Below are 21,547 nucleotides of genomic sequence, written 5' to 3'. Positions count from 1 at the left end.
CCCCCCCCCCCGCCCTTTCAGATAAGTAAATTCAGTTAATGAAAGAATGTAGAAGCAAAAGGACCTGGAATATATTTTTGTAACAGTACAAAAAGATTTGAGTCTCTTCCATAATTGTCTACAACATCAACAGAGCACTCACGTCTTTAGGAGTGCAATTACTAGGAAAAAATTGTATTACTAGAGTCAATCAGTTTTGTCTCATTTGATATTTTACTTTTTACCACTTTCAAGAGTCTCATGCATTTCATCAGGGAAGAGTAACTAACAAATAAAGCTGTAGTACTAATTAAATAAGTTACAGGTATCTTGTGAGGACAACCACCTTAAACACACGTGCTTACACCACAGCTCTTTAACAGGTGCTCCCAGCATCCTAGTTCATACCTGCAGACAGCCCTTAAGAAGAGGCAGAGACAGAAGAGCTACCTGGGATAGAGAAGGCACATTCTGCAGGATTAGAAGCAGGGCAGTAAGTGAAGAAAAAGTTTATTCAAACATGTACAAACCCAGAACTACTGATAACGAAAAGTGTGTATGTGTGTTTTGCTAAAAGACTTGAAGACTATATACATAAAAATATACTACACTACAACACAGCTTTCAAGCTCCACACTTCAATTAATTCCCATATTAAAAATGTATAAAAGCCAGTTGAGATTATGTGTATGTCTACATTAAAATGCGTTAAAAACAGCGGCTTGGTACACACATCTGCAAGTATTTCTCCAGCAGTTATATGAAGTGTCTATATGACAAACACTCAGCCAAGACTTGAAAAAACCTATCACAAATGCTGGTTCAATTAGTTGTCTCTAGTGGCTAAAATCAAAGGCATTTAAAGTGGTGCTTTGGAATTATTCATTGCAAAGCAATTCTATTCTTTCAACAGGTAACTAATAAGTGATGGCTGAGAACAGGCTTGCACTACCTCTGAGGTCCAATTGTTACTCAGAACACTGCCTACTTTTGCTCCCCGGTGTTGTATTTTAACTCTAATTGCATGATCAAGCCAATAAATTGGACTCAGGGGACAAAAAAACACCACAAAAGTAGCTACCCTGACAAAACCAGAGGTTGCAAGAAAATGCACTTCAAACAGAAGTGAGGCAAGACGAGGCAAGCGAAAGAGAGGTATCAAGGCTTGAAAGACAGTCATTAATACTGACAGATTACTGTAATTCTGGCTGTCAGGGTGATCGATTTAAGCAGCATATGCCAATCAATACTCTCCTCATTTACCGAGCAGCATTAGATATGCAGTTAGGTAAGATGTCCCTAAGACAGGATTTCAAACCACACTTAACAAACACAAATAGCACAATTTATGCTTTGGAATCTTAGCTGGTTTTTCATTTGGTCTTTTTTTTTTTTAATTGGGCAAACTTTGGCACGACGTTATCCATACAAAACCCCCTTAACTTCAGATGATTCTATTACACTGCACTGCCACCATGTATACAATTCCTTTACATGATATATTTCAAACTCTAACAATTTTCTTCATAACATTAAAACACTAATCTTGAATACGAATATTCTTAAATGCAGCAGTTAAATACTGTCCATTTTGCTTTTTTTGCATTAGTAGTTTGCTATTTTGATTACTTCGGCCATTCATGGTTTACAAGAAACTGAATTTATGTGGTATTTCCCCTGGAATTTTCCTTACAACAGTCTCTTGTTGTTTAAATATACTTGGAACATGAAATGAAAATACATTAACTGAATGCATTAGTTCAGGGAAAAAAATCTATAAAGATAATAAGAACAGCTATTACTGTCATCACATGCCTACAAGTAGACACATGCACAAGTGTGTGCACACACACACACATGCATGACTCTAGATATAAAACTTTCCTCTTATGTTTACATCTTCTTATAAAGCACAGAAAAACTATTACACAGTTCTTTGAAACTGAAATACCTGAACACTCCATTACAAGAATCAGATACTTATATATGCTTTGGAAATCTTCAGTTTTTCATGTTAAACCATTGTATGAAGGCATTTAATTAATTGCATTTTGAATTACTAGAAGATTAAGTGAGTTGTCAGCAGAACTAGGATTTGGGAGAACAGCAAAACTTGAGCACGTCAAAGTACAGGACGGACCGAACATCATATTCTCTACCTTATAATTTTTGTTTGAACTTGGATAAACAATTTCCATTGCTAAACTGTAAAACAGATTTTAGAAATAACTATTTTCTTCTGGAAACAACAGCGGGGATCATATGATGAACACCATAGCTCTTAGTTGAACTCAGATAAGGCTACAAAGGTATGATTCAGGGATGGGATACATATTCACTGAAATTCTAAAAATTTCAATGATTTTTTGTAAAGCATGTAGAGTAGTAGCTGGCAAGCATCTCAAACATTATTTTTAATGTCTTTCTTCTCACTTGTGATGACAGAAAAAACAGTAACAGATACGTTAAAACCTTATTACTTGTCCTGTATCAAAATTGTATTGCCAGAAATATAGCAGTTTGCCAAGAATGTGGACAGATGGCAGTTCAAAAAACCTCAAAATCAGAACATAGTAGAAGAGCAATTACAACAGCATGCATTATTCCTTTCACTGTATCAAAACTAGTTAGTGGCACTGTGAAAAATTAATTCATGATACATATTTAAGGAGAGAGAGTACCCTTATGCCTTTTCCATCTGATACACAGTTATCCTTGGTGCAGTATCACTGTATTTTTTTTCCGCACAGATGCATGCATCTGTAAGAAAAAAAAAATAACACAGTGACACTGCTCATGCATCTGGAAGATAGAAAACTTACTGGACTTAGAGGAAAGGAAACTGGAATTGCCAAAATCCGTGCTTTCCAGCTTTAACTTCTACTAAGTTTCTGTATTAGTGAAAAATCTCCAAAATCTTCACCAATTCCAGTTTGATAATGTAAATAAAATATTCTGACTTGTAATAATTATTAACACTTCAAATCTGTGTACAATGTGCAAAAAGTTATTTCACAACTGGAATTTCACTCTCATAAGTTTTCTAGCATTTATCCTGTTTTATTGCAATAATTTTATCAAGTTGGATCACTGGAAGTGCCTACTATGCCAAGTAGAGAACGTTGTCTTGGTGCATCTCTTGGCATCTGGCTAGCATCTGTTGTTTATTCAAGAAGTTTCAAGCAAATTTTTATATGAAGCCACTCGTTCTATTGTTCTAAATATTTAGTATTGATCTATTTTCGACACACACATGGTAGACTCTGATTCAGAATGTGACAAAGTGCTTGCTCTGAGATGTAAGCCATGAATAAAACTATACCTATCAGGAATTTCAATGCAATTTAGTAAAGAAAGGATATTTAACAATCCCCTAAATATTAGCCTCCTTATCCTGTATCACAGTGAAAATGATTATTCTCAACATTCAATCACATATTATACCTGCAGTTATGAGCCTTAGAAGTTTTCCTAGCATACATGCAGCTGGAGTGTATTCAGGAGACAAGCACATCGTTCTTAAAACAAGGACAAGGGCAATGAGAAGAAACTCATCAGCTGTGAGATAGAGAAGGGCTACTGCTGCTTCATGAGCAAGACGATGCAAGTATTGTGCCTGTGTCTCCTGCTACAGGTGCACCTATGCTGCCTGTTGGTGTGGGGTACTGCTACAAAAGAGTACCACAAGACAGTGTAGGACTGCAGAATCCTTGACAGGGAAACTAAAGCAAATTCCACAAATCAATAAGGGAAATCCAACCAAAACTGGCAATATTCTCTTCATGCAGCTGCAGCATTGAATACGTCAAGCACCAAGTTAAAGCAGGATACCTATCGTGTGCAACTGATCTTTGCTGATAAATTTAGTAGATTTTTAATCTTAAAATGCTAAAATATGGGAAGAAATCATTATAGAATTCTTATCAAATAATAAAAACACAGAGCAGGTGAAATCTTTAAAAATAATATAAAAAATGTTTTGCTATGTAAGCTTAATATCAGAAATGTCAAAATGATGTCAGAGAGAGGAACATGATTGACAGAATAAGTCAATCTCAGAAAACTACTTCAGACTGTACAATATGTGCTTAAAGTCGCGCCAGAATACAAAAGGGAGATGAGCAGAATTTCCTGTATCCATGCAACCATTATTATACTATTCACACATACAACCCATTGCCACATCGTGATTAACAGACTGGCGCAATAAGGAAAAAGTTGCAATCAGGTTACATGAAGAGGACTGAATATCCTTGCTGATTACAAATGACAGCCGATTCTTTCAGCCAGGTCTGCACTTAGAAAATGCACTGACTCAGAGGATGGATAAACCCTCCTTGGAAGTAACTCAGTGCCAAACTCAGTGCTGCTCTCCTCACATCCCACATGCAAGAAAATCAACACAGTTCTAATTTAATTAAGAGTTTACTGTGATCCATCACCACAAAGATCTACAATGTGACATCGTCAGTATTTCTCAAAAACAGAGAAGCACAGGCCTACACAGATATCACCAAATCCACACTGAGCTAAAAGGTGCCCACCAAGTACTACAGGGCACGGTGAAACCAATCACACACCTGCAGGCATGGACTGCAGCTGGTCCACCACAGTAAAAAGAGAGCCAATACAGAAGTGTGGGGCTTGAAACGTGTTCGGCTTGACAGAAGTCTCAAGTATTCTTGTTCCCTCAAGATCCACATTCAGCTGAATTTCTACTAATCATCATCAAAGTTCCTAATAAACTAACACTGCTCCAGCATATTGCTCATAATTAAACAGAAATAAATTTTGAGCAGATAATTTCAGAATTCTCTTCCACTGACACCATTACGGACCCGGACATGTGGGAAGCCTTGGTTATCAGCTTCAATTTTCCAACTTTTGGTGTACCTTCTAAAAAACAGCTTTTTTGTTCCTTTCTTCTACCTTTTTGAACGCATTGCTTTCACCACTCTGAGCATTCTTTTTTTCTGCTCTGGCAACACAAGGAAAGACCACCTTTATCAATGGGTCCTGTCTTCCACATAAGACTGTTAAGTCTGGTAGGGTCTCCAGAAAAGCTATTCAACCACAGACCATAGAAAAGTCCTGCCCCCATGCCCCTTCAATCCACATCAAACTTAGAAGTCAGTAGTGAACTGCTACAGCCATAGCTAAAATATGTCAGAAGAAAAAAGTGGGAGGCACTAAAGACAATCCTTGATGTCTTCAGTTCCCAGCTATTGCAGGAACATAATTAGATTCACTTTTCAAATATTCCTAGTTAGCAGATCATGTCCATGTTACAGGGAACACCCACCAGCCTTTGCCATTCTTGGAGGAAAAAAATTCCTTCTTGACCTCAAATCTGGCCATGGGTTGAACATCAAGAGTATGCCCATGACATTTTTAATCAACAGTTTTTTAGACCACTGAGAGCTAGGCTAAACTTTGAAGTTTCAACTTTAATAATTAAAAAATTTTCTTTTAAACTTCAAAGTATTGTACAAAGCACTGAATAGAAGATACTCCACACTACCTGGAAAAAGAATTTCATCAACTACTTAGCGAAGCTGCCCTTTAACGGAAGTGCCCAGTCACCTGGTGCTTCATAAGCTTACCATGTGTTGATATGAAACCCACAAAGCAATACTATCGAATATTAAATACACCTAATGCTTTCCAGTTAGCATGCTAATCATATTTGGAGGCAAATATCAACATTTTAATGGAGGCCACGTTATGTCATAAATGACATGCAGTGCTGTGATGCATATAAAAAGTATATTTTGGAGACCTGAATTAAAAGTGAACATGCAATACATAGCTCTTAGGAAAAGGCCAATTCCTAGACATTGAGCTGTCATGTTATGTCCAAGGAATGTATTAAAATATCCATATTCTGTAAAGAATTTTAAGCATACAAGTTTGTGGGGATTTTTGGTACTGAAAGTTTGCTAACTCAAAGTAAATTCTTTTCCAATTGCTCATCACTATACATCAATATAATGCTATAAGCCATCACTTTTCACGGTATAATGATGATAATACATTTTAAATTCTTTGATTAAGCCACTTGAGTAATGACAAAAAGATCGGACCTTTCCAAACATAAAAATACAATGAATCAAGATCTGTCGTCTACAGAAACGGCACAAACGTCATTTAATGTGATCACATCAAACACCATCCATCACTCATTTGTAAATACACTTCATCATATCTAATCCAAAACTCTAAGTTTTAACAGACAGCCTTAGAAAATACAGAGTATTTTATCAACAGTCTATCACATGAGAAATACAAGAATATATAGGTTCGGTGGAAATAAATCACAGAATTTCTTTTGGATCAAAAGTTAAACTTACCTTTCAATTTAGGAAATTAAAAAATAGTATATTCTTGCAGATTTCACTAACAGGTATATAACAGAACTCAATCTTAAGAAGGGCAGAGGTATAAGTGACTGACTTACCTTATGTAGTTAATTTCTGATTGGAAAAATCTATTCTTCCAAGAGCATCCCCTTCGAAAAAAATACAAGTCCATTTCCAAGAAAAAAAATAAGATAATATTTTCCAACACCTTTACAAAGACGCTAACATAATTTTGACAACAACTTTCTATTCGGAATTTAGTAGTAAAATCTGTACGACAAATATGTAACAAATTTCTCGTCCTGAAGGAAAGCAGCATTTGTGTCCTTCTTGGAACTAGAAACCAAAACTAGGTCACAATAATACTGGACAAATACTTAATATTTTTAAGGAAAGAAAGATTATCAACACCATGACATTGCTATTTTAGAAAGTCTACTCCCAAAATGGTCATTAAAATAACTTTTGTTAATGAAAAGTGATTAAATACATGTTATATCAAATCAGAAACAGGGAATTTTTCGGCACTGTATCTATTCTTCACTGGTTTTCATCTGAACAATCTGGGCACCACCACCATAGCAAAAAAAAAAAGTGGAAATATTTTCCCTATATTAATCCAACAAAAATATAAGATGACAGAAAACATGAGCATCATATCTGTAGAACTGCAAGGGAATGTATATGCCTTGGAAATCATTTGAGTAAAAGGATACAAGTTTTGGTATAACGGGATTAATGATTTCAATGCACGGCTTGCATTTATAGCTGTTGCACGAACCATAATAGGAAGAATTTTTCCATTCACAATAGCACCATCAAAGAGTGGACCAAAAAATGGAACCTGAATAAAAAATTAAGAAATTCAATTTAAAGCAAGAACTTAGCTATAACAATTAGCAATCAACATTAACAATAGAGCACTCAAATATATATTTTTTTTCCTCCTCATTGCTAGATAATCAGACTAGTTATTGTGCTCCATGACAGATCCTTTCTTTTGTGGAAATATACAGCCATGTAACTGCTTGATATCCTTGGTAACAGATAACATAGCATTTGCAGAAAATTAAGCAACTATTAGAATACTATATCTCATCAATGCTTATTTCCAGCATTTGCTGCCGAAATTCTAGGAATATAGTCATGCATTTGGTGTTTATAAGTTTGAAAGGCTAGCTGAAAATATTGTAGATGGTCAGGAAAAGGAGTAATTACTAAAAGTTTAAAGTAATATTTATCATGGCTTTAGATACAGCTTATCCATCAGGACCAGGTCAATGTGCAACTGTCACGCAGTTACTGGTGGATTTTCTTTTCTTCCTCTATCTGTTCTTCTTCCTTTCTATGGTATCTATGCAAATGGATTGTAAGCCCTTTACAGGAGAAATATGTGGTGAAACTTTGGCCTCTGTGGACCCAAAAAGTAAAGCCTTATTTCTGAGACCAGTAGAAAACCATGATGTTTAATATAGGTAGCATCCAAAAGGTTTATCAAACAGATGGATGTTACATCTTGGCATTACATTTTTCTCTAATCAATCATCATTTTGCAGATAAAAAAAAACCAACAAAACCCCCACATCTATTAAGTATCTTAGTTTCCTGTAGAGGCGAATAAATTTCTGAAGCTGCTAGCGCAAAGCATGTGAAAAGGGAGTGTACACTCAATATTCTTCCGGCTAAGATAAAAACAACACTGCAAAAGAATTTTAGATCCCTGTATTATTTTTGCCATCAGTCCTTTAATGTACTTTAGAGAATACTGAAATCTGATGGAATGCACTTTTTTTTTTCACATACAAGGACTTTGTACTTAAAGTAGGAAAATAAATAATATACTTATAAATTAAAAATGCAGGTAACCTAGCAAAAACAAGACCATGTACTGGGTGTCATTTCATGCCCATCATCAGATAAAGGCAGTCATCATATAGAGAGAATCTTATTTCTGTCCTACCTCATTTATTAATATTAGTGATTCTAGAAAGAATTTTAATATTTAAAGTATAGACATTCATGGCAAGTGACACTGCACACAGAACTTCTGTAGTACAAACACTCATGACTACTTTTAATCAGTCAGTGGTCGTTACTAAGAACAGGACCAGCACAGATATTTGAGGAATAGTTGTTAGAAATTGTGTGTTTATGCACCTAACAGGTGAATTCACCTCTAACTTCTTGTGTGGAATCAAGGAGAAAGTGAGAACTAGCTTTAGGAAAAAGACAGGGGAATATAACACGGATGGAGAAAGCTGGAGGAGGCAATTATTCAGCTATCATAGTCACACATCAAATTTGATAAAAAAGTTCATCAAGCTTATCTATACACTTTAATTATTACAGAATATTCTAGCTTTCTTTCCAGCTTATGATGTTAGCAGATATACTTGACAACGTCAGGCCTCTGCGTTTTCAAGTTACTGACTTTACTATGCGCTGTACCCACCGAGCTCTTCGTCCTCCTCCTACCACCACTGCAATAGTCAATGCTAAAGACACAACTCCTTGACGGATCAATCTACTATACCAAACCCTCAGATTCTCAACAAAACTCAGTTCTGATTCAGCATATGAAGAAAACATAAAAGAAAAAAAAAACAACCCTTACCTCAGGCTTTTTCATGATCTGGATACTGAACATATGGTTTTTCATTGGATAGATAACTATAAGAACATCACCAAATTCTGTTGGAATAATTCCTCTTCTATAATCTCGAGTATGCTCTGACCAGACAATGTGTACCTCATCATTTCCTAAATGTCTTAGCTGAAAAAGCAAGGACAATAATCCACCAGTTTAAATATATTCTATAGTCATATAGCTATATTAAATGCCCATATTTCAAAAGGACATATCCACTAAAAAGAAATGAAGAAAAATAAACAAAATAACCAAATTACACTATAGTTCTCTTACAATTTCAGTGACAGCATTAGTTCACAGTATTGGTTTGTGCTATAGATTTTTATACATTGATACCAATGTATTTCTAAATTAACAGATATGTCAATATCTGTTTCCTACTGAAAACTAAAATTCTGTTATTATCTCAAAACTGCAGCGTGATTCAATCTGATTTTCTAAAATGCTTTCATGATTGCCATCACTGACAGGCAGCGAATTACTAAACTCTATACAAACTTTTGAAGTCTATGAATGAGTATCTGTTTAAAAGCTACCTCATCACTCAAGCTAAATTCGAGCCCAGCTACTACAAACAAAAAAACTTGTAAAGGAGAATAGCTACTGCATTTTCCACAGCCCCTAGATTAACAAAACTAACAGCTCATTTCCCATTATACATGTAAAAGTAGCACCCTGTCCCCCAAAATCCCCAAATGGCTCTCAGTTTGGCTCAGAATGGCGAAATGGGTTACTCAGAATCCATACTGCATCCTCAGTTGTAATCGTACTACCAGTTTAAGGATTATCTTTAACACTTTGGAAATTATCCTCAACGAAGCTCCAGAATGCTCCTTTTGCTAAACATTACCATCTCACAAACAAATGGAGAGAGGCTTTACGTACACTGATCAAATATATTCAGATTATTAAACATGAATTACTTTCCAGAAAGGGCTATTTCTGAAAATTCAACCTAGAATCAATTTTTTTTTCCTTATGCATCACCAGTCATAGCTGTCAACTGTCTTCACCCACAGTCTTCAGTTTGTTTGTGCAGCTTTAAGGAGGCAGAATTTACCAATCACCTCAACGTTATTCAAAAGACAGCACTGTGATCCACTTCTAATGAATAACATGCAGATACCAATCTGAGCACTTACTAGAAGTTACTGTCTATAAAAGGGCAACAATTTTCTGTACTCACTTTCAGAACATAACTGCACTTTAAATAAAAGAAAAACACACACAGAAAAATTTAATTGCAAGTATTCACTTGTTTATACTAACCCCTCCCCGGAATGCTACCGTTGTCCTATCTGAAGGCTTATACCAGCTGTCAGCAGCACACTTTTATGAAAAGGAAAAACAAAAAGTAAAAAGGCAAAAAAGAAGCTGCCTCTGCTCTTCTCTGCTAGTTTTAAATTGTATCAGACTGAAAAACAGGGTTGTATTTCTATAAGAAAAGGATTTTCTTCAGTGTTGGACTGGACAGAGGACAGATGGCATCAATGCCCCACATCTTGTCTGATGCTCGACAAGTCATTGTTTTGCCTGGTCCAGTTCATACACACATCTAATCCACATTGACTGCAGTTTCTTTGAAGTGAGCTGTTCTTGCCTGGTTTTGTGGATGGCTGAATTATTTTGAACAACACTTAGTTAGGGATCCTCTTGTGCCAACTGCAAACCTGGTCCAACAAAAGAACTGGTTATAACAACGTTCACTATGTCAAGTTTTATTTGACTAGATTAGAACAAAACCTGAATGCCTGACGCGCAACACGCCAACACCAGCTGCAGAGACCTTGGGTGACACTTAACAACGATGAATGTCGTGAAAGGCACCTAACTGTGGAATTGTCTGGAGGGCCTGAACCTCTCCTACCTTCCTCGGTGAAGTGACAGTCAAATTATCTGCTGAAATACAACAAGGACAGAAGGGTATGAGGGACTGATGGGCCTGTGCTTCGGAGTCAGTGAAAAGCTCATGGAGGATGAGGCTGCCTAACCAAAGAGAAAGCAAGAGGCAAACCAGTTTGGATATGAAATCGTGTGGAATAGGAGAAAACTACATGATCCTAGATTGAGGGATGGCCATCTGGTGCACTTACTGAACTGAACTCATTGAAGTGACTGCAAAAAAGCACAACTAGGACCAACAGACCCATCACTGCACGACATTGTTTCTAATCCAGCAATACTGAACTATTCCCCAGGTGAATTAACCCTCCTTTACTTACCATCTTTGGACTCAAACATGACAAAATCACACACTCTTAAAAACAAGTCACAGTGATAAATGTGCATGCCAAGTAAATGGTTTTAAAGTGCAAAACATACAGAGAGATTGGAAAGTACAGCTTCTTGAGGGCATCGCTACCTCTGGATTTCACTCATCAACGGTATCTGCTACCGATAACCGCAGCTAATCAGACAGGACATCAGTTCTTGCACTTCTGTGAAAGCCACCCAGACAGAGCACCACTACTGCTGCATGCCTTCGCACCAGACTGACACAGATTTTGGTGCGGTAAGAGTATTGTGTGGTTGTTTGAGGAGGACTAATGAAAAGGGACACGTACTTTTCAATGCCAAGTGTACTAAAGCCAGTAGTGATTTTTCTCTCCAATTTCAAAGTTTGCTTCATACTCCCACAGAAGTGTGGGGATACACTCCAAGCTAAAAACAGTTAACTTCTTCAGAGGAAAAGGATATTCCAAGGAGTTTCATGTCCTGTCAGGTGTGTTTCACCTCATGATTACTGCCAGGAATGATCTGGCAAAGATCCAGTTTGAACAAACTATAGAATGGCATCTCTGTGACATATAATGGATTGAGAATCAAAATCAGATGGTGCAAGTAGGTGGATCATGATATAAACCATGCATGGTGGTTTATAACAAGATGGAAAGTACTCAAGAGTAAAACTATGATCAATGTCATGTTTCCATTATAGGAAGTAGAAGACTTGACAAAAATAATAGATAAGTAAACAAGATTGGCTGCTGCCAGTTTTGCATAAACTTTTTAGAAAGAAGAATTTAATTTTTTCTTCATTTCTCATTCCCTATTGAAGGACCTTGAAATTGAGCAGCGCTCCATGACAAAGCTCTCTTGCAAGCATAGCAAACATTCGGAGAATCCATCGTTCGCTGGTATTACTACACCACAAGAGAGCCAGAGTCTGCCCTCTTTCAACTTTAATCTGGATTCTTTATATTTTCGCATTGAATTGGAAGTATGCCAGAATTCAGTGTCCTGGACACAAGTGGGACAAAGATATTGAGCTACAATCATCTCTCTGCTCATTGAAACCTTAAAGGAGAGACAGCAACATGGTTTCCTGAGAATCAGATCTGGTGCTCGCAGAACGCACTGGTACCAAGACCAAAATCTGTGTCAATGGCTATTGACGACTCGCCACCAGTTGTGCAAATCACTACATCTTCACGTTCATTTCCTGACCTTGTCTTCCTAAATTTACATCTTCATATGAGCATAAAGCACAACAAGCAAAACAAAGTGCAAATTCTTATTAGAGATGTCAGACACAGCAATAATATAAATAATAAAAATCTCTAAAATAATGTTATACTTCAAGTAACCAGTAATACACTACAGTTGAAACACATGGAACTATAGGTTACACACCAATATTCTAAGTCACTAAATACTGCATAAATGCAGATCAAACTGCTCTAGAGAGTTTAGTATCTAAACATAAAGCAAGACACAAAATGGAGAGTGACAAATGCAAAGAAACTGTAAAAAGGCATTAAAGATTAGAAAAATGACTTTTATAGCAGCATTCTTCAAGAATGAAAGCGTGAAGGCCAGAAAAAGGAAGGTTCAGCAATCAAAGCAACACTTTAGGATATAGTCGATAAATTTTAACAGCGTATGTGGAAGGGCTGTGTTGCAAGAAATGTTATGCAGAAAAAAGAACAGAGTCTTAAGCACAGGCTGAATGTAAGAATCCAGAAAGTGGACCAAATTAAAGATGATTTCAGGCTATGAGCGAAAGTGACAGGCACAATGGTCATGTTATCCCTGGTGATCCTGAAAGGTGGCAATGAGAAAGAGATTAAGAGCTCTGTTTTAGCCATTTTAAACCCAGGCTGTCGGGAAGACAGCCCTGAGGAGATGTCAGAGACAAACAGATTTTTTTAGGCTTGCTTTGAAACTCTACTCCATTAAAACAAATAAATAAAAATGACCAACTGTTAGGTTACCTGAAATTTCAAATTTAACTCAAAATACTTTAAAATATTCTTACTCTATAGCCATCATCATGTGTCAGCTCTCCTAATACATTTATGTTAACTGAATACAAAAGAAACGTGAAATAAATATGACCAGGAGGGATGATCAAATCTAATTTTGATACATTAGTGTCATATGCTGTACATGTTACAATAGCAGCCAGACTTAATACTAAGCTGCAGGCTATACTGAAATTTCCAAATGGCAGATTGTTCTAAGTGATACCAAGTATAATTGAAGTAATAAACGATAGTAAAAGCAAAGCACACTGTCAGGAAGAATTTAAGTATTTACTTTTTAAAATTAAATGAGTTAGGTTTGGAAAGGCAAGACAAGTGAAATAATGCAGGGCTCAATTTACAGAAAATTCCTTTTATTTATCTGTTGCATTAACCCTTGAACTCTTGCCAAAATTACTGTAATTTCTAATACCCACTTACCTAAAGGAGAGAGAAAAAAGGCTATTATATTTTTTTATGACATAACAGCTAGCCTCAACTTTTTTTCTTCAAAAATGACAGTGCTAATTACAAAAAAGAACAGAAGGAGCAGAAACTTATGAAGTAATGGCTTAACGCAGCTACTTTTGCTCATGAAATGTAAGCAGCACTGCTGCCTACAGCATATGTACCCTCTAGTTGAATTTTTCATAAAACTTTGTTGCAACAACTGTGTTGTATTTGGTGGCGTTTTCTAAAGCAACACGTGCATTTAATCGGAGCTCAAAATAGATATTGCACTAATAACTTGCATCTATAAACCTTCAAGTTCATAATACATGTTACTACCACAACAAAAAACGCCAACCTCTAACCACAAATACTGAAAGCTATAAATCTCTTATGTAATTAGGATGACATCACACATAACCTAGAATCATGTCATACATAGAGACCAAGGTGAATTAGTGCTCTAACCATAATCTTTACTACTTTTTGTTTACATATCTTGCACATAATATTCTCACCTACAATGCCGTCACTCCTTTATCGGGCTAAGGAAGGAGGACCTAGGCAGGTGATAAGCTGCAGAGGCACATACATGAGTTTTCTCACTCTGTGAAACGACAGTCTTCCCAGTTTCACTTAATCCTGATATTTTCTTTGCAAGTTTGTTCTTGTAAATACTTTTTATTCTAACCTTTAATTCTAAGGAAAACAAAATGGACTGCATTATCAGCATTAGATCTTTAATTTAATGTTATTAAATACCTATTCTATATATGTATTTCACTGTTAAGTTCCTTTACACATTTAGAAAACTTCCATCCATTCTTCCTGAATTCATGTCTTTTCTTGCTCTCGTTCATGTCTTCAGAAACAAATGATTCAGAGGTATCCAAGACACTTAAAATCCTTATTTACTACTCTGTAAGGCTGATGGAAAATAAGTTTAAAATCAGCTTAGCCTCTGAAACAGCAGAATCTTGATTTTGCAGTGGCTCAACTGGCAGGAAGAATTTTTGTTTTAATTTAATTTAATTTCCATTTATAAGATGAACCTATCATGCACCTCTAGGCACATTTACAATGTAAAAAACAGTAGCAGTTCTAAGCCAACTACTGCAAATTTGCTTGTTTTTCTTCCATTGAATAAAATGCAGAAAGAAAGGACATGAAAGACCTGTAGAGAAGCTCAAACATCAAGTTTATCTGGAGGTCAAGAAGAGTACACACACTCAGAAGAATGACAATTGTTAGCAGACATACAGCTCTCAAATGATTCTGAGGTGTCCTATACCGTGTGAACAGCATCTCACAAAACACATTCCTTTTGCTTATGTATCCCGTCTGAGCAGCGTGAGTAGCTGCAGAACTGGCCAGAGAACTACGCCTGTTTTCCTACTCATGTATCTGATACCACTTGGTTTTTCGCAGGTGCAAATTAGGAGCACTAAGAGCCTCTCTCACTCTATCTCCACTAAAGATACATGAAATTAACACCTTTGAAACGCATCTCTGTTAAATTCGATTGAAATGGGCCAAAAGGTGTCAGGGAAGGGAAGAGAGACTTAAAGGCAGGGTCACAAGCCTCCGTTCATGGGGAAACTGGACTGAAAGAACAAACACCACACACTGAGGAGGAACAGGAAAGAAAGTGACGCAGAAATACAGTGGGTTGATTAAACAGCCTATCAGGAGCTGAGCTACAAATATAATCCCAATCTTTTGATACGCTCTACATATCCATATAGAGCTCAAGTATTCCAAATTACTGATGAGTGAGATTATGAGTAAAGCAAGAGAGAAACAGGCCTGGGGCAAGCTGGAGTTGTTAAAAAGTCCAGCTGACACCATTTTCACAGCTAAATCACAGGAGGCCTGGACCAGCACTGACCCTTGTGTGGCAGCAACAGCTCTGTGTAGACTCAGGGTGCACAGGTATGAGACTGTGCTGAAATTCACAGTACTTGCAAGTTATTTATTATTAACTGATTTTCACTGTGACCCATCTTCCCCCTTCTCAACACTTTTCATGCTTTATTCAAATAGGTTATAAAAAACCACTGTAAGGAGAACTACAAGCAGTGTTTTATAAAACCAAATTTCTGTTTAAAAATTATAGAAATCAGTCACCTTAGAAAAAAACCCATACATACTGTTCTATACTAGAACAACAGAAACAATCCTATTTTAAAATTAGTTATATTTGCTATTAAACCACCAAACCACTTTTATAAATCATTTTGCGACGTAAGTATTACCCTGCCTCTACTTCAGGAAATAAAGAACAGAAAGGATCCAGCACCACAGGCATACAAGAAAACACATTTTTTAATTTAGAAAAACACACCAAACAAACCAACCTAGATGTGACAGTGAGAAGTTAGAACTCACAGTCTGTCTATAACAATAATATCTTTTTCTTCAACTTCAACACAAAGAACAAAAGAGTCATTAATAATTGAAGTTTGCCAGAGGCATGGCTATTTCTCTCTTTACTAACTGTCTACCATCTAATTTAATTACAAGTATTAAACTCTGTGCTAAGGTCAACCAGCTTCAGTTCCTCCAATATTACACTTCGACCACTGCTCATTAACGTGTCTACTGAATGGATTAGCACATCGAAGATGTATGTATGCAGGATGGGGGACAGTCTAATGACAGCCAATTGTTCGTTTATAATAGCACATGTTCGAGACCGTAACTTATTATTACTAATGTGAAATTTATTAAATTGTAAAGAAAAAAATACCAATACAGAAACCCACTTTTTCTTAACGTGGTTATGAGAGATCATAAAACTGTTGAACGTTTGTGCCTGCTCCAAGATAAAACACCTTATGTACAATACACACTGTCGACTTATTAGTATAGTAAACTTTTTAACGTAAAATTCTGTTAATAGACAGCATGTGACTCAAGTGAATAAAAAGTCATCTTAGAAAGTACCCACCACGTATTTACTAACTGGCATTTAAAGTCTCAAAGCACTAGAAGATCATTCAGATGTAATGCTTTTTTTCCAACACAAACCATTACCTCCCTTCATTTTTCACCACATGTGATCCTGCCAACATTTGCAACGATGGCAAAAATCACCAGTATGGCAAAATTATAAATTGGTGGAGAATAATTTATAGGGTTTAACTTGCTTCAGTAAAATACCAGCTATTAGCAGGTAAAGATGTTATAATACGTGGTTTTTTTAGAAAAATTACTGGATTTTCTTTGACTCTTAATTTCTCTGGGTTTCTTACTGAAGGAAAATCTATTACTCAGAAACACCTACCTTTTTTGTTAAAGAGTCATCTGAATCAGAAGGCATTCTTGTTGACACATGGAACATTACTTCTACTGTCGAGGTAGCAAAATATGGAGTGGTCAGTCCAGTGCTTTTGTTTTTTTGCAGTCCTCCCATAAAGCCACAGTGGTTTGTGAGATTCACCTAGAAGTAAAGCCCAGGAAGCATTAGGAGAAAAAAAATATTATCAGGTGAAAAAGACATTATTTTTACTTTGAAATGCAATTTCAACTGAATTTTTAACTGTGAAAGCCCTTAACACAATAGCACAGTTAGGCTTTTCTAGAGCTCAGACTCGCTGACTAGACTGGAAATCAACCGCAGTGCAGTGGCATTTTATATTCCACAGTCACCACAGGTGCTGCTGGGAAGATGAGGTTAGCAAAAAAGGGGAGACTGTGTAAATGAATATTTAGTGCACTATTCCCTTATGAGTCGACTGTAGTCACTTACATGTGCTTTTTTGAATATCTAAAAATTCTGTGATTCTACATTAGCCTTGACCTGAGCTCTGAAGAAATCCTGCACAAAAGCCAGACAACTGTAAACTGCCTTGTCACCTTCCCTATATTTTCTTGAAAAACTTTCACTGCGAATGTGAAAAAAAAAAAATCACAGGAAACTAGCTGATCTGTCGTAAATAAGTTTCTAAGTCTTAGTTCTACGGGAAATAGTTTGGCGCTGGAATAAATAAACATGCTTAATGTGCTATTTCACTTTTACAACAGTGCCTAAAGCAAGCCATATCTCAGACATGAATACATTTTATCTCTGCCCACGTGGCATGTATTTGCTTTTCTGTTAATAAAGGGCCCAGAATTTCATGTTAAGAGGTTAAAATATTAGAAGTCTCATCATAGAATATTAATCCATATTAGCAACTCTTTAATCTAGCTAATAAAGGCTAAAAGAATTAACCCACTAAAGACGGATATTTGAAGACATTAATGTGATTTTTTTTTCCTCCCAAAGAATTAGAAAGGTGGGAAATAAACATCTGTTTGTGACAGCAGACTTCTAGCAGTTTTGTTCTGTTCCTGTAGAAAAGCCAGAGCCATATCCACATTGCTAATCTAGTAGTGCTCCTATATACCTAAGCGGTGAAAAAACGAACAAATAAGATGGACATTCAGGTGGACGCTCCTGATGAACCCAAGTCCTGCAGCCAGCCAGGAGCATCAGTGATTCCCAAACTTTTGGGTGACAGTGTGGAGTTGAACTTTACAATGCGACTGAAAAAAATGAAATCCTTGTGACAGTATTTAACTAGTCACTACAAGAGTTGCAGGTCCATCCAGATGATGGGAGTACATTACAGCATTTCTAACTGCTGGTAGAGACATGGAACAGAGTGTGGGAACTGATCCACGCCTGCAGTGGAAGTCACAAAAAAGGGAGCATGAAAGAAGCTGCACATTTATATCTTTTTTGATTCCCAAATTTGAGCAAATCTCTAATTTCAATGGACGTAATACTTTACAGGCCTACAGGGAAACCAAGATGCCTCCTCCAGTCCATGAAAGCCATGTACAAGACAGCACATTAAAGAATCATCTCTTCCTGCACAAGCTTTCTTAAATTGAAAGAGCTTAAAATTAAACAGCTGGTATTGCTAATGAAATTAAAATCAAAATTCCTCTCTACATCCTAGCTGCAAACCAGTGTATTTCAGTAGTTGTGAGAAACGCAAAGAGTCAAAAGCTTATATATTATAAAGGGATTCATAGTTTTCTCTGTAAACAAACTTAGGATAAAAATGTTTTAATAAATACCTCCCAGCCAAGACCAGCTACAAAATCCTCATAGGCTTGACTTCCCCCGGTATTTGTAAGAATGGAGTGTTTATCTTCTTGTCCCTCGGCAACATAAAACACTGCAATCTTGTGTGTCTCTCGGCTGTAAAACAGAGACCGATCCCGCATGACTGTGCCTTTACTAACACGAAACCAAACTATGCAAACAGTGCACACAAAGCATGGCTTTTAAAACGTCAAAAAAGACAGAGAAAGTAAAGTACAAACATAAGGTCTCTTCCTGAACACCTTCGATATTTTCATATTCCCAGTCTGTCTTTTCACATCTGGTCTTCTCTAGAGCCTGAAGTTTTGCAATACATAAAGAGCATTTACCCCTTCCATCACTTCTATAGGCGCACGATGGTGCTGGCAGCCCTGGTTGCTAAGGGAATAGGTCAGGTTCTGAAATGAGCAAAACCTGTAACACAGGCACTACCAGCCCTGCACCGCCCATGAACAACAGTGGCCTGTGGATGCTGTGGCAAACGCAGCCCATGCAACCAAACCATGACTCTTTAAGTACTAGAGCAATGTCTTTTGGTCACGGCTTGCTGCTAGACATTGGAGCAACTGAAGGTGGTTTTCTCACACTTCCAAAATGTCCGCTGGATTTTATTTCAACTTCTACAAAAACCATTCAAATTTTTTAATTCTCCAACTAGAATTCCATGTCTTCAAACACCAGCAGCATCGGAAAACAGCTAAACAATTAGCCAAAGCTTAAAGTGTGGAGACTTTGATATATCAGTTTTAAAACTATTCTGTGTTATGCACACAAGTGTTCATAATTTTAAGTCATTCTGAAGTTTATTCTCCCATGATATTCTACTCATAGAGATTCACTCTACAAATAACACCTGCGTAACTATAATGTAACACCAATAACTGCAATATAGTGCAAAATATATGAATAATTAAAAACTATTTTAAAAGTCAGTTCAACTCTCACAGCTATGCAATTAGAGCCATTTAAGTAACAGCACATCAAAACAAATAAGTAGGCGGCCATTAAAAGAATTTACCATTGTCTTGAGTCCAAATTTCTGAGTTCTCGAAGTAACTTCTCATTTTTCTTCAGGAGATGAAAGCTTCTTCTAAACAGAAAAATTTGTGACTCTTTTATCACCTCTTCACTGATGGATACAGAGCAGTACAAGAACATTTCCAAGTCCATTTAAGAGCAATTAACAAATACTTTTGCCTTTTCAAGAGTCCTCTTGTATATAGAATATTAAGACATCTTTTTAAAAATACACAAGCAATTTTTTTACTCCAGGAAACCTATATCCACTACAGCTGAGTACAGCCTTTACTTCTTTCCACTATTCTTCTGTCAGCCTACTGGATCCGACTGCAATCAATCTCCTCTCTAGAGAAGAACAGACAGGACTCCCTTTGACACATAGAAGCTGCACATTTTACTTGGCCATAATATATATACTTAGCGACAAAAGACATTCCCATAATCTACTGTCCTAGTGAGTTAGTGCATTAAACCCAGAGCTTTTCTATTCTGAATTGCAGAAGAGAGCACAGATCACTAGTCACTCAGCCAGCTGTAACAATTTAAGGAAAAAACAAAACAATGTATCAGAGCAAGAAAGGCACTTTTCATTTCTTTTAAACTGTGCCTAAGATGTTTCCCACAAAACACAGTGGAATGAGTTTAAGAGCAGCACTGTTCAAAACCAGACTGCCTTGAGGAATTAAAGACCCAAATAAGGGTTATAACATTAAAATTTTGTCTGATTCCAGTGATATATCAGTGGCACAGACTACTTTTATTTTACAGAACATCCACTTCCCTTCATAGTAAGAAAATATTTCTAGTATTGAATTTGACAGTTATGGCAAAAGAAGATTTCAGAAAACCCTTAAATTCTAGGATGCTAGTATTTGTATATGTATATATGCACATGTATATGCAGACACACATCTAACTACACCCCTACAACAAAAATAACATAACATTACTGAACATGGCTTGTCGTTCTAACCAATACCCAAACACTGTAAATGCTGAACTAAATAGCTAATGAAAAAGATGTGTCCCCTACTAACATAGATGCAATGCTTTGAGGCCACATGCAAGCATGCTCTTAGCAGGCAAAGCAGCAGGACACTTTCCAGCTACACAATACCCAAGAATATGACACTTTCAGTGTCTCATTCTGGCATAGAAAGGTAATGACTTTCGCAGGAACATGCATGAGAAGCAAGAAGAGCAAAAAAGATGCCTCCTTAACCCATGGTAGTAACCCTTAGCGCAGCTGGTGAAAGGATTGTTAGAAAAGGTATCACTTTTGCAGACTGCCTTCCAACACTGTTCTAAAGCAAGAATATAAACAGCAGTAAAGGCAACAGGTTCCTCCTTTCGATCTCTCTAAATTTAGACAGAAGAAAGCTGTCATTTTCCCCTTAGGTGCACATCCCCTCTCCTCTTTTGTTGGCTGCTATGGAGTACTTTTGGCTTAACTCACTCTATGACTAATTACTATTACATGGCAAGAATAACACAATTCCCCAAAAATAAAGTTCTTATATTGAGTATCTTTTCTTTTCTTTTTACCTTTTATCCCAAGAATTCATTCCCAGTATACTGAGAAGCAATCTGCAATAGTAAAATGCTGACTGGGGCTTTTGTGAGGTTGGCTCATCCTGCTCCATAGCCCTCATATTTAAATCATTGAAATGCTTTTCAACAAACTCCCTCTCTTCCGTGTGCTGTTTCAGAATTGCATTGATGACATCATTCTCCTGCTTCTCCGAGA

The 21,547-nt window shown here is 36.7% G+C and overlaps 1 protein-coding gene across 1 annotated transcript in view; it reads right to left on the bottom strand.

Annotated features, from left to right (window-relative positions):
• RALGAPA1 (Ral GTPase activating protein, alpha subunit 1 (catalytic)) overlaps positions 1-21,547 on the bottom strand; it is a gene marked incomplete at its 5' end in the record, with an annotated part of 127,758 nt that overhangs the window by 23,373 nt on the left and 82,838 nt on the right. The window contains 6 exon segments of the mRNA XM_009869913.1: positions 7,055-7,182; positions 8,953-9,111; positions 16,969-17,124; positions 18,753-18,876; positions 19,799-19,870; positions 21,346-21,547. The exon segment at positions 21,346-21,547 is cut by the window's right edge and continues 31 nt beyond it. Of these exon segments, the coding sequence (XP_009868215.1) occupies positions 7,055-7,182; positions 8,953-9,111; positions 16,969-17,124; positions 18,753-18,876; positions 19,799-19,870; positions 21,346-21,547 (841 nt within the window).

Source organism: Apaloderma vittatum, unplaced genomic scaffold, assembly GCF_000703405.1.
Source record: "Apaloderma vittatum isolate BGI_N311 unplaced genomic scaffold, ASM70340v1 scaffold3655, whole genome shotgun sequence".
Taxonomy (NCBI): Eukaryota; Metazoa; Chordata; class Aves; order Trogoniformes; family Trogonidae; genus Apaloderma; species Apaloderma vittatum.
The sequence above is the reverse complement of the archived record's forward strand: the minus strand, read 5'-3'. Positions and strand labels throughout refer to the sequence as shown.